Source organism: Notolepis coatsorum (genome assembly GCF_963971535.1).
Source record: "Notolepis coatsorum genome assembly, chromosome: 6".
Lineage (NCBI taxonomy): Eukaryota > Metazoa > Chordata > Actinopteri > Aulopiformes > Paralepididae > Notolepis > Notolepis coatsorum.
The window spans coordinates 141,925,549-141,938,841 of record NC_140170.1 but is presented as its reverse complement, the minus strand read 5'-3'; the positions used below and the strand labels follow the sequence as shown (position 1 = coordinate 141,938,841).

Sequence of the window (13,293 nt, the reverse complement as noted above, 5' to 3'; positions counted from 1 at the left end):
ACGGCAAGCAACTATGAGTGCAAAATTAAAGGACAATAAATCTAATCTAACTGAAATTGTGTAGCACAGACCTTTCTATGGATCAAAACCTCAATATTATTATGGTGTAGTTAATACTTCATGTATCCTTAATCCCTAGGCTAATGAGGCACTAAGATGTTAGTAAACAAAAAAGAATGTATGCCAATGACAGGAAGTAATGGTATGTGTGTGTGTGTGTGTGTGTGTGTGTGTGTGTGTGTGTGTGTGTGTGTGTGTGTGTGTGTGTGTGTGTGTGTGTGTGTGTGTGTGTGTGTGTGTGTGTGTGTGTGTGTGTGTGTGTGTGCATGCGTGTGCATGCGTGCACTGTGCACGAGTGCACATCTAGGGGCGGGGTGTAGATTTGGTCTCCCTGATGTTGACTCCTTAGCCACAGCCTTGGGTTGTTTAATACTGGACGAGTGTTTCATAACGGCCGTTGTGTGGGCCGGTTTCGGGGCCGGTGCGTCGGCCGGTGTGTGGGCTGGTGCGTCTGAATGTCCCGGGCTGAATTTGTGTCCCAGTCCGCCCCTGGGTGGCATGATGACATTTAATGTTAAACCCAGTGGGTGATTTTTTCCTATTCAAAAAGGGGAATAGTTCTGCGGCTGCCTGTATGTGTCTCTGTTTTTTCTCTTCCTCTTTTCTTTTCAACGTCTTTTTTATGTTGTTGAAACAACATTTGGAAAACATCAATAAAAGATATTGTTGGAATAGTAACCCTGTACTCCTAGATGTCCCCTAATCTTTTTCCTAATCAACAGTTAACAAAAGAGATTAATTTAATAACTTTTGCTAATATGGAAGATGCCCATCCACCTGTCCTCTAATCACTCCTGATTTATACTCACTCATCACAGATTTTTGGAGGGAAATAATTATGAAATTTTTTTGTATCCATCTCTTTAGGCTTGATTGCCCTCGTATCTTTTTTTAAGCTTTTGAATTTCAGCTGACTCATTTAAATTGATGTCATGATGGATGTGAAACAGAGCTCTGTAGATGTGGAGGAAAACACCCCAGATGATGAGCAAGTCCAGCCAAAGTCACAGAGCTCCCTCACAGATGACTGGAACTCACAAAACAAACCCAACGACTCTACAGTGGATCAAACATGTACCAGTATGTTCACAAAATAAACATATTATGATGTAGTAGAAAATAAAGGAAACGTACACAAATTAAACTTTTTATGTTGTATCGTACAAAATCTTTAGCAGGCTCTACTTAATGTTGGCACATTCTCATCGCCATAATATTTGCATAATCCTTGTCCGTTCTATGTTTCTAAAGGAGACAAAAACATGATTTTCTTTCTCACAGAATCTTTGACTGAAGTTACCATTTCATCGGAACAGATCCCCCACGAGGACAGCGTACTATCTTTAACTGACATATCTGTAAATGAAAGCTACTATCAAATCCAAAGCCATGATGTATCCCCAAATATATCCAAAGGAGGTACCCCCTTTCAGTTTGCACAAAAACCTGAATGACCTATGATAATGACTATAATCTGGATAGATACAGCCAATTATCACAGAGGTGTATTGTTTATACATCCGTTTGTTACTTGCCAATAGGTCTGTCTCATGCAGATGTCCTGGTGACTTCTGAATTTCATGGAAATAACACCCTAAACAAGCCAGTGGATGAGATTATCAGAGCGCTACCTGTCTACAGTCCGTGGTATGTGGAGAAAGACCAGCCACAGCCTCTATCCACACTCTTGCCTCCTTCCATGGGGCATCATTCAGTCTACGAAATGATTCAGTCACACACATCGACCAGCAGGAGAAGACACAGCCTCCCGACCAATACTGCAGACCTAGCAGCAGACGGAGATGGTAAGATTATAACGATTCGTGTATGTGAACCCTTTCATTGCTCTACAGTGACCCCCCCCCCCCCCCCCCCACATGCACACACACATAAACAAACACACACACACACACACACACTCTCACTCCCCCATGCTGCTGCTACAGTATGACACCTGAATTTCCCCCAAGGGGATTAATAAAGGAACACTTGACTTGACTTAAACGCCTGCCTTGAGACCTAATAAGACATAATGAGAACTATTAGACGTGTTCATAAGTTCAGACGTTTCTGTCCTATCTGTTCTATTGTTACTTGTTCTTATACACTGTAAAAAATTAATGTTTTTTCACAGGAAATTCACTGTATTATTTCTTTTTAAACAGATTACTTTTGTATTTCTAAATGCCTAAATATATATGCCATATAAATTACCTTTGATCAAAATATTAACCATTAAATAAAGGTTGTAATCTGTAAATGTATTTGATTTGACTGTAATTTGACAGTAAGTATGTGGAAATCATTGATGCCAGATATTTACCATTTTCTTGCAGCTTTTTTTCTTACAGTGAGTCTATTCCCTTGTCTTGTCAGTCCCTATTCTTGTTAAACACATTTTTTCCCCATTCCCATAAGACCTGTGTGCATCCATCCTCTGGGCATGCCTGTTCTGCGAGCCACTGGACTGTTTACTGGTCACTGGGAGATGCTGCAGTGAATGTGTATTGTACACATGCTCCTTTCTGTGTGGCTGTGAGCCCGCAACGCTGGGATCCACGCTCAACCACTGTGATTGCTGCAGCTGTTTGGGCGCCCGCTGCTGCCTGTGCGACTGTACTATCTGTGAGATCTGCCTGCCGGCTGCGGAGTGCCTGGACCTGGCCATGGAAGTCTCTCAAATGTGCTACCACTGATCAGTTCCAATTACAAGCAAATAAACATATTCAAATGCATGTGCAAATGTTTATGGTTTGTATATCAAATAGCTCTAAAAGCTACTTTGTAGGAGCAAAACAAATGTGTTACTGGAAAACTTGTAGGACTCCAATAGTGGAGAGATATTGTGGTGCATATTTGTAAGAGCATAAAAAGAGCTGACTACAGACCACCCCCTGGGGTCGACAATGTCATATATTTATTTGTTCACTAGCATACCATTGTAGCTTTCTATCAAGGGGTCGTATCGCTTCCAGAAGTTCTGTAATCCAGCATGGAAAAGCAGTGTCCTTTTGGAGACTTTCTAAAATGAATAAATCCAACTGTGAATGTTGTCTGTAATCATTTATCCATATATCCATGTTGAAAGCAGCTGAAGCCGATATTGAAGGAAAGATGCTTTTGTCAACTTTTTCTCCCCCTTTTCTCTGTATTTTTCTCCCATCCCAATTTAGTCGTTATGTCAATTCCCTTCCTGGTCGTTGCGTGCATTTCCCCCCCACTTTCCGGTCTAGGTAGGGTTGATAGATACTATCACATGTCCACTCCGATACATGTGGAGTCGGCCAGCCTCTTCTTTTCACCTGACAGCGAGGACTCTCACTGGCTGTCAGCGTTACCTCCGGCTTGGCCGGCCGTCATACGGGCTCAATTGGCAGAGTCAGCGGGAGCGGTGGGGTGGTATTCTGGTTGTTGTAAACAGCGACTCCTACAGGTCGGTCAGGGCGCCTGCACAGTGAGGGAGGGAGATGGTGAAGGTAGTGTGACCTCCCACACGTTACACCTCACCAATGAGAGTCCGCGCTGGCAGGTGAAAAGATGCTGCTGGCTGTCTCCTATGTCTCGGAGGAACCATCTGATAGACTTCAGGGCTCCCTAGACCGACCAGTGGGGGGCACATGCGAGAAACGACCAGGAAGGGGAGGGGGGAATTGGCATAATGACTAAATTGGGATGGGAGAAAAACACAGAAAAACAGGAGGAGAAAAAGTTTTTAAAAAAAAAGAAAAAAAGAATAAGGGCCCGCGTCCACTTGGCGCATATTTCTGACGCACGCATCTGTTTTCAATGTATTCCAATGGGGAGGGAGCGCATGCGGCCGCATGCGGCCGCCTCTAGGAAGTGCGCTGCCGTCGGCTTCTTTTTTCAGCTTTTTTGTGCGGCCGAAAGTTGAAACTTTCTCAACTTTCAGAGCGATGCGCTGAGCTCATTTTCAGACAACCAATCACAGCCATTGATATCTACCACTCTGTTTGTAACCTGACACCGGAGCTGCCTGCCTGTCTGGCTGTCTCCCACAGACCATTGAGATTCGCGACAACACAAATACACTAATAATAATAACTACACGAATACACTACTAAAAAGCTAATAAAAAGCAAAGGGCGAACTGTGGTGTCAGGCAATAACTATATATATAATTAATATACAATAAAGTTATTCAAATATGCTATAATATGTGCAAAACCGCGGCATGGCTGTAGATTTCTTTCTGTCATCTACAAGATGCGCTTCATGTCAGCGACCGGCGCAATCCCAGCATGTTTCAGCTAGAAATATGCGCCAAGTGGACGCAGGCCCTAAGTAGATAAAAACAAGCCCAAAGAGTATCTAATTAATACGAATGAATAGATACTTATGAGGATATCTGTACTGTATGCGCTTAGGTATCATGTACTATATACATGGTTCCCAAAGTTTTCAAGGCGCGACCTCCGAAATAACAGTGTCAGAGAGGCTTGGAGGCTATTAACAGTTTCACTATTAATCAGGTTTGAATCTGTTTCAAAGACGCTTCAATTTATGCTTGAATGAAACACAATCCGGGCGCTCCGGTTAAGCAAATACATCCACAGCGGAGAATATGAAACTAATCAGAGCCAAACGCCCAATAGGATCCTAGTTTCATTCATTAAAAATATCCTGCGGGATTCACATTTGCAATGCTCCGTTATTAAAATAACCTGTGTGTTGCGACTCGTGTGCGCCGTATAGCTATGACGTGCATTATTTAGGACAAAGTAAATCCATAGGATATAAATCCATTTATTATCAGCATTTTAGGTCTATCATTTTACATTTCAAAAGCCCCCTCCAGAAAAACGATATGATATAATGGGATCTGTGAGGAAGGGAGAGCTCTGGCATTTTTTTTAGAGATGTTCCGATACCATTTTTTCCATACCGATCCGATTCCAATACCTAAGCTTTGGGTATCGGCCGATACCGAGTACTGATCCGATACCAGTGCATACATTTAAAAACGTTTTTTTTACAGCTACAGATACTGTTTTATATATACTGTTTTTTTGTAATAACTAGAAAGTAATGGTATTTATTCAACAACAGGTGATTGTATAGATTAGTATCATTAATTGACAACTATGCTCAATGAGTTCACCCACGGAACTGTTGTTGGTGTTGTGACATTGGTTCCGCACGGACGTTATACGTTGTTGCACTTGCTATCCAGTCGGCTCCAGTTCAGTTAGCTAGTAGTAACGTGTATGTTGTGATTTTCGATGCACAATAAATATTCAACATTCTCAGACTCTTATCCTTTGGCACTAAAAGCTAAACATAGTCACCGGTATGGCTGTCCGCAACATGTCATTAATTGCGTGCATGTGTGCGAGAGGTCGGTCAGTGACGACACTTAGGTTAGCCAGTTAATGTGAACTAGATGGAAAGACAATGTAACGTTACTGGTGAAAAAGTTATTTACCTTGGAATACTCCTTTGCCAACTTGTTGTACTTTGCTGGCCTATTGCTGGATTATGAATAGCCCCAACTATAGCCAAGGTAACGTTAAAGCTAAAACTAGCTTTTCAGCTAGCTCTTCAGCTAATGCTAATAACACCGGCAAGCGAACAAATCAGAGCTCCCCGTCACACCGCTCTGTCGGGACGATGGCATTTAAGAAAATATCTGCTGTTAAAATGACAAACAGCATTGACACTTTAATTCACGGTCGATTAAAACACGTTTGTTTTATAACGCTCACTCTCAGCAGGAGGATACCGCACATGTTGTTGATAAATTACGTATATGGGATTGGAGCATTGACGCATACTCGCCGATACCAGCATAGGCTGTATCGGAGGCATTTCCGATACTGGTATCGGTATCGGAACAACTAAAATTTGTTTGTGAGGGCGTGGCCAGTTTATCCAGCTAACTGAACTAAACCTGCGCTGGAGCAGGTTAAAATTTTTCGATCTGTTGCCATAGTGATTTAGACAAACCTGCTTCATGGAACCGAAAAGCCTGACTTATGTCAAGTTATCCTGAAGATTATCCGGCTAACTCAGTTAGCCACGTACGGGGAATGGGGCCCAGCTTGTCAGAAAAGAGATCAACAATAATATTTTTAACAACAAAACAGCGAAAATATATTTTCAGTGTTGAATCTGCATTTTTGGATCAAGCGCACGTGTGGGTCAGTTTATTTGAGACTTCACTTCTGCATCACTGCAGAGGACAGAGAGGGGGAGGGAGGAGGAGAAGGGGATGGACCAAAACATGTTCTTCTGTTATTGTAATACCCTGGGGAAAACGCTGGGTGGCAGCAAACCCAGACTGGGTGCATTCATTTAAATTGAGAAGCATAATTTCAGTCACACATCTTTTTATTTCTTGATTATACCTATGAATTAAGCCTGCTCCAACACATGTGCAAAGAAAAACTAGGGGTGTGCAATCTATCTGATCACTCATTTGTATCTTTTTAGTGTTTATAAGTACATATGGCAGATAACAATTTCTGGATGAAAGAATAATAATGCAAAAACATGGATAATATAATATGTTTTTATTTAAATCAGGTCTAATCACTTAATATAGGATATTGTTAGACTTAATATGTGTATGTTACATAGAGATGCACTTTTATTACTTTTATTATTAATATAAATTGGGTACATTTTGAAATATCAACAGATATCAATACAGAGGCCTACAGTATATCTAAACAGAGTTAAATGAGGTGCTCCACACTGGTGTCCATCGTACACAACTAACAGATTTAAGACAAAATAATGTTGGTACATTGGTACTGCATGTGAACATTGGAGAAAAATCTATGTTCTGCTTTACAATCTGTTAAGAAGGATCCAAAAAGATTATTTTCCATCCACAGATGAAACTCTTCAAAGGTGTTTGTGAATATACCCCAACTTTATAGGGTTAAAAAAAAGGTTCCAGATTGGGATTTTAAGGATGATGTTTTTGTGTATTGACAGCCCAAGCTCACTCCCCTTGAAGGTTCAATCCGTGATCCAAACATAAACAAATGGATAGCCCCACCACCAAAAATACAATAAAAAAATAGGAAGGGAGACAAATTTCAATGTTCTAGTTAATTGAGCTCTTAAGGACTATTGCAAAACAGGTACATATGAATAATTGAATTTGCAGTATTTCGTTGCTGGATTTGTGTACATTAGTAATGTTTGTAAACAGCAGAGTAAAACAGACTTATATTCTGATTTATCAGCTTATTTTCCACCTACAAATTAAACGCTTCAAGAATGTTTATAAATATACTCCATGTATATATGGTAAAAAAAAATCTGGATTGGGCCTTTAAAATAACCATATCAGTCTTTTGGACATGTGGGTTCCACTTCAATCTTGCCTTGATACAAAAATCAAGGCACCCTTCTTTTTTGAAAAGTTGCTCTATTGTGCCTTACGGCACCTCAAATTCTTCCTCAGATACTGTATTACATCACAATGGCTAAACTTTTCAGGAAACAATTGACACATACGATGTTAGCATGGCATTGTAGTCAAATGTGGTGACTTTCTTCAGTATAATATATATTATGTGATGTTTTAAGACACATTTTCAGATACACTGGAAGTTAATGGCAGTGGTGAATCAGCAGAAGATTAACTACCAAATCTTCCAGTAACAGTAAAAGATTATGGAGAGAGAAAAAACAAGGGTGCCTTGACTTTTGTAGAATGACTTGAACCCCACATGTCAAAAAGACTGGTGTGGTCCTTTAAACCCGGCAATAATCTCCATGCGTTGTGTTGATCCATCCGTTTACATCCCAGATCCACCATCCACCGCTGCCTCACTGTCAGGGGTCTAATACAGCAAGGCAAAGATGTAGTTAGGATGTTGTGTTGTACTGGCTCTGAACATCCACCTTGAACAACTTTCAAAACCATATATACCATTTATTCAGAAGTATTGAAACAAGATACAATGATAAAAAAAGTATTAAAAAAAAACTATGTTTGTTTCAACTTACCGAGTTCACTTCTGACACAAAAGCCACAGGAAACTGCATCTTATTCTCTCCCTGTAAATTAAAAGAGGAGTTGTATAGAAAACAATTTAGATACATTTTATAGTAAAGAAAATACACCATTCTGTAAAGATACCAAAGGCTTGATTTCCCTGAAATTAAACCAAACTGTTTTGAACGTTTCTATTGAAAAAACAGTAGCAGCACAACTCAATAACAACGTGTATTTATAAACAATGCTCCGTTGGCTCTGTACGGCTGAAACCCTAGTTGATCACATTCCACCACTCTACCGGTTCTAATGCGACTATAGTCACCCGATATTTGAAGCAGGTGCACTAAAGTAACAAGGTCAATGTTAATGGTCTGGCCTGGCTTTTGTCTACAGTTTGAGAGCTTGGTATGTCAGAGCACAGTGACGGTAGCCGCCTCAGTGGCTTGGCAGATCTGGTTACACCTTATCCCCTGTCCAACACAGGAGTGCTTCTCAACCCCTAACTCCGTGCACTGACACACATTCGCTGGATGTGAGCTTTATTCATCCAGTTTAGTTTCACCAAGATAGGAATCTCTTTCTGCCGGAGAGACCTAGTTACTGGTGGGGGGGGTTAAAAGGGGGCAGAATTTCAATAGGACCCCCTTATGTTTACATAGTCTCATCCTGCTGACATTTACGCGGGCTCCGGCAACAGTCTGAGAGGTTGTGTGAACAATTCAGAACACAATCTAGAATATTCTGAAGATTGGATTTGTTCACCCATGTAGTCGACATGTCCACTTAAAATAAATGTAAAGAGATTATTTTTTTCTAAAATCACAACATTGCTACGACCTTGGGACAGTACAGTCATAATGTGTGAACAAGAAAACAATGGGACTACTGTATATTGATGATGTCATCATACACCAATCTTGGAGCTGCTGTATTTGAGCTGCTTGTGAATGTCAGACTCAGCACTCAATTTTAATCAGGGGATATCGGAACATGGCCACAAGTTCTGCTTGATAGCAGTAGGACTGTAATCAAGTAAATATCAAGCAAAAAAAATAAGGGAAAAAAAGTCAGTCTCTGTGAAGCAGCTGCAGGTTTTGTCTCTCGATGACATCACAGATAAGACGTTTTTTTTTCTTTATTGAGTTGTCAAATGCTCACAAAATAATAGCATATAGAATAACAAGAATTCAGTTTTTAGGGAGGACGTCGCTCCTTGAATATACAAAATATAAAAAGAACAAAGTCAAAGTCATGACTGAACTGACTCACATCGTAGTCTAGGTTCACCTCCGGTACCTCGTCCATCTCCCTCTGAACTGACGAGTCCTCTGAACTGCAGCTGGCGTCAGAACACTCCGCAGAACGCTTCTCTCTCAGCGGCCGCAGGAAGTCTGCCGCTGAGGATTTCTTCAGCAGAGCTGCAAAACAAACAAATAGACAAATGTATAATTGAACCAGAATATCTCCATGACATTCAAGGTCAGCAAATCGTCCCCATGACACCTGAGGCCCCAAAGGAGCTACAATTATGAGATGATAGACATGTCCCTATTCATGGTGTGTATTTAATATAACCTAGAAATCTGATGAGGCTGTGATCCTCCTGCCCTGTTCAGGACCACAGTGGTCAGATGAACGCGGGTGAGAAAGTGTGGGAGCCAAACGTCCCACCTAGTTCCCTTCATCAGACAGTACAGATGTAAATCTGGTACAGTGTTTCTGGAGGTATTCCAGCTCATGGTTCTATTGTACAACTGGAATGCCCTCGTCACTAAGGCTGGCAATACAAGTTGAGAATGTGTTTGTTTAGTGCTGTGATAAAACACATACCTGTTTTACACTATCTGATATCATGCCAGTCATTTTCAACAGTTGATATTGTGTGCGTGTGTATTGTCTTGAACTACATTCAGTTAAATTATTAGTTTAACTACATTTCACTAACTACATTTAGTTGGGTGGTTGTTTTAACTACCTTCTAATCCTAGGACCCCCCCCCCCCCCCCCCGTAGTTAATAACTGTTTTTTGATCATGTGGTTTAAGGTAATTAATTACACACAACTACATATATCCCCCAAAACTAAAACGTACTCCCTGTCCCCACCTTAAAAACACACTCTCAGATGTGCCCAAGTGAGGATTGGCCTGCATTAGTCACTAAATTAAACACACCTATACACTTTACTCTGTGTCAGTTCAGTTGTTGCTCTGTGTACCTATAGGACATTCCGGACTCACACTGTTCTGGTTTTGCACAGTGTAGTTTGGCTGTAGTTTAAATACTTTTTCAAATTATCTTTTGTTTTACAAATAAAAGTATAGTTAAATGTAGTTTAGTAGCAGTAGCTAGTATGTTTGTTAAACTACAATTTTGGAGTAGTTTCCCCAACGTTGGTCTTGAAGCATGATCAATAAAGTTGTGGCCAGTTGAAGCGTATAGTGTGAAAAGGCTGGATGTGGACATCTTACCTCCGTGGCTGATGTAGGTCATCATGAGAAGCAGCAGCACCATATCCACACGAAGCCCCATAGTCTCTCAGTGTTGTGACCCTAACAGCCAGCAGCACTTTGTGTTACCTAAGGACTCACCACGCCCCCACCCCCTGCCTCCACCATCTCAATAACATGGTCCAGAGGAGAGCGGGGACCATGCCTGGATTACCAACCGGGCATACCGGGCAAACGCCCAGGGGCCCAGGTTTTGTGCCTAGAGATTAACCTGCTCCTTCTCACAGTGCCCATGCAAGCAAGGTTTCATTTGAGAGGTGCCCTAGTAGGCTACAGGGGTCCCCAATCTTTTTTGCACCACGGACCGGTTTAATGTAGGTATTATTTTCACCGACCGGCCTTCAAGGTGTGGCAGATAAATACAGCAAAAATAAAATAACACGACCGGCATAAAAACTAATGGTGCATGAAAAATACAACTCACCATAACGCTGAATCAGTGGGAGCCCTGGGCTTGTTTCTCTGCAACGACATGGTCCCACGTTTTTTCTTTAAAAAAAACTCCAAAGGATTATCTTTTAATCCAGGGTGCGGTCTCCATTTTCCGAAGCAGTTTTGAAGGCTTCATTGCTTCGTTTGCTAGCTTGTCACCACATATGCAGAGCGGACTTGGTGCGTGAGAGTCACCTGTTGTGATAAACCCGTATTTTAAGTATGACTCCTGGTATTGTCTGTTAAAATAAGCGCTCTTTTTCTTGGAGGTCGTAGGCTCCTCTTCTGGCTCCTCAGTTGGCCTTTTCCCCTTTGCAAAGAAGCTCTCCAAAGAATTTCTTTTTTTTGTGCTAGTTTGCAGGCTTATTTTTTGAGTAACACGTGACCGAGACAAGAGGCACAGGCGAATGTTACGTCAGAGAAAATTCGGTCCCTTTTAAAAATAAAACACCTTTCAGACTCTAATAATCAATACAACGGAAATTATATAAATTATTTATTCTTTCTGTGCGGCCCGGTAACAAATGCCTCACGGATCACGGTGGTTGGGGACCACTGCCCTAGTAGACTGTAGTACAAGGGCACCAATTCTGACAGATTTCAAAGGACCCCCTAGTTATGGGTGGTAGAGCAGTCGTCTGGCAATCCGGAGGTTCCCCGTTCGATTACCGCTCCTCCCGATGAGCAGGTTGGCACCTTGGATGGTTGCCTCCGTCGTCGGTGTGTGAATGTGAGTGAATGTGTGAGTGAATGGGTAAAATGTGAATAACAAATAAAAGCGCTATATAAAAAAGCAGCCATTTACCGCATGCCATTCTTATCTCCAAGAGGCCCTTCGACTCCAGCAGCTCCCTGGTTCGACCTTGGTCCAGGAATTTGTTTTGGCTGACTGACTGGCAACCTTTCTTCCAGCCACGTCACTTTAAATTTGATTTGAGTAGAGTGAAATATAACTCCGTTTTAACAACTCCGTCCAAATGACTGAATGCATTAGTCCAAGTGTCCAAGTGTCTTAGTCAGTTCATTTTGGTAGGTCCTGTGCGCGGTAAACAGATCCAAAATCTTCTTACGTGTGTGAGATAAGATAAGATAAGATAAGATCAAATGGATCTTCATTCATTCCTGTGGGGAAATCCGCGTGTCAAAGCACCAAACAGGAGAGGGAGAGAGGAGGTACATGCCGGGTCATAGAAATACAATAATATATTATAAGAATAAAAATATAGTAGGAAAATAATAAACAAAAAATACTAAAAGTGTGAACTGCACTGTATCTCTTTACAGGTTAGACATATATATATAGTCATACTCTATCAAGACATTATATAGTCTATGGCTGAACGTGCTCCTCATCATAGCTCCTAGGAGGGGTTCTCCAGGATAGCGTCCAGCTTCTTTCTCATTCTCCTCTCCACAACCACCTCCAGATTGTCCAGTTTGACTCCCACTATATGGAGCTAGCCTTCCTCACCAGCTTGTCCAGTTTGACTCCCACTATGGAGCTAGCCTGGGCCCTGTTCCTCGTACCTGGCTAACTGAGTTAGCCGGATAATTTTCAGGATAACTTGACTTAAGCCAGATCTTTCGGTTCCCCGACGCGTGATTGTCTAAATCACTATGGCAACAGATCGAAAAATTTGAACCTGCTGCAGAGCAGGTTTAGTTGAGTTAGCTGGATATAAGCTGGCCACTCCCTCGGAACAAAATGGCAGCTCCCTTCCTCAGAGATTGATTGATTGATTGGAAACTTTATTAACAGATTGCAGAATGGGGTACTACAATACAGTACGGCTCAATACACACAATTAAGGGGATGCAGACCCAGAGAAAGTCTTTCGTCTTGTTTACATCAGGGTCCCACATTTTCAATTCATAATGACATTTATGACATACACATACAGATATACAGATATATATCATGACATTTATGACATACATGACATACAGATATACAGTACTGTTACATTTATATATACAGATATATATCATGACATTTATGACATACATGACATACAAGATACAGTAGAGATCCTAACAGAAACTATATACATTCGAGGGGGAGGAAACTGTACATTAGGAGGGGGTTGGGTGGGGGGGGGGGGGGGTTTGGACATTTACGGGGGCCAGTTTCGAATTGCAGCCTCCCGTAGGTGCTCTTTGAGGGCGGTTTTGAAGGTGGGTAGGGATTCACATTATTTTACGGCTGTGGGTAGGGTGTTCCACATTGTTGTGGCATAATTGCGAAACGTGTTTAGTCCCTTGTTTGAGCCGAATCTGGGTTGAACATGATTTGTGGAACTCCCTCTGGTGTTGTGGT

The 13,293-nt window shown here is 41.5% G+C and overlaps 1 protein-coding gene across 1 annotated transcript; it reads right to left on the bottom strand.

The window, feature by feature from the left end:
- Window positions 1–7,777: 7,777 nt before the first annotated feature.
- Window positions 7,778–10,584, bottom strand: LOC311230083 (uncharacterized protein). Its single transcript, XM_084316233.1, has 4 exons — window positions 10,506–10,584; window positions 9,305–9,453; window positions 8,044–8,094; window positions 7,778–7,877 (listed from the first exon to the last, which is right to left on the bottom strand). The coding sequence occupies exons 1-4, from the start codon at window positions 10,564–10,566 to the stop codon at window positions 7,833–7,835; spliced, it is 306 nt and encodes a 101-aa protein (XP_084172359.1). The 5' UTR covers window positions 10,567–10,584; the 3' UTR covers window positions 7,778–7,832.
- Between the last annotated feature and the right edge of the window lie 2,709 nt (window positions 10,585–13,293).

Excerpts from the sequence above, each read along its gene's own strand:
- LOC311230083 (XM_084316233.1), bottom strand. The coding sequence starts at position 10,566 with ATGGGGCTTCGTGTGGATATGGTGCTGCTGCTTCTCATGATGACCTAC. Across the intron at positions 9,454-10,505 it reads GACCTACATCAGCCACGGAG|CTCTGCTGAAGAAATCCTCA; the intron begins GTAAGATGTCCA and ends TTTGTTTTGCAG. Across the intron at positions 8,095-9,304 it reads AGGTGAACCTAGACTACGAT|GGAGAGAATAAGATGCAGTT; the intron begins GTGAGTCAGTTC and ends TTTAATTTACAG.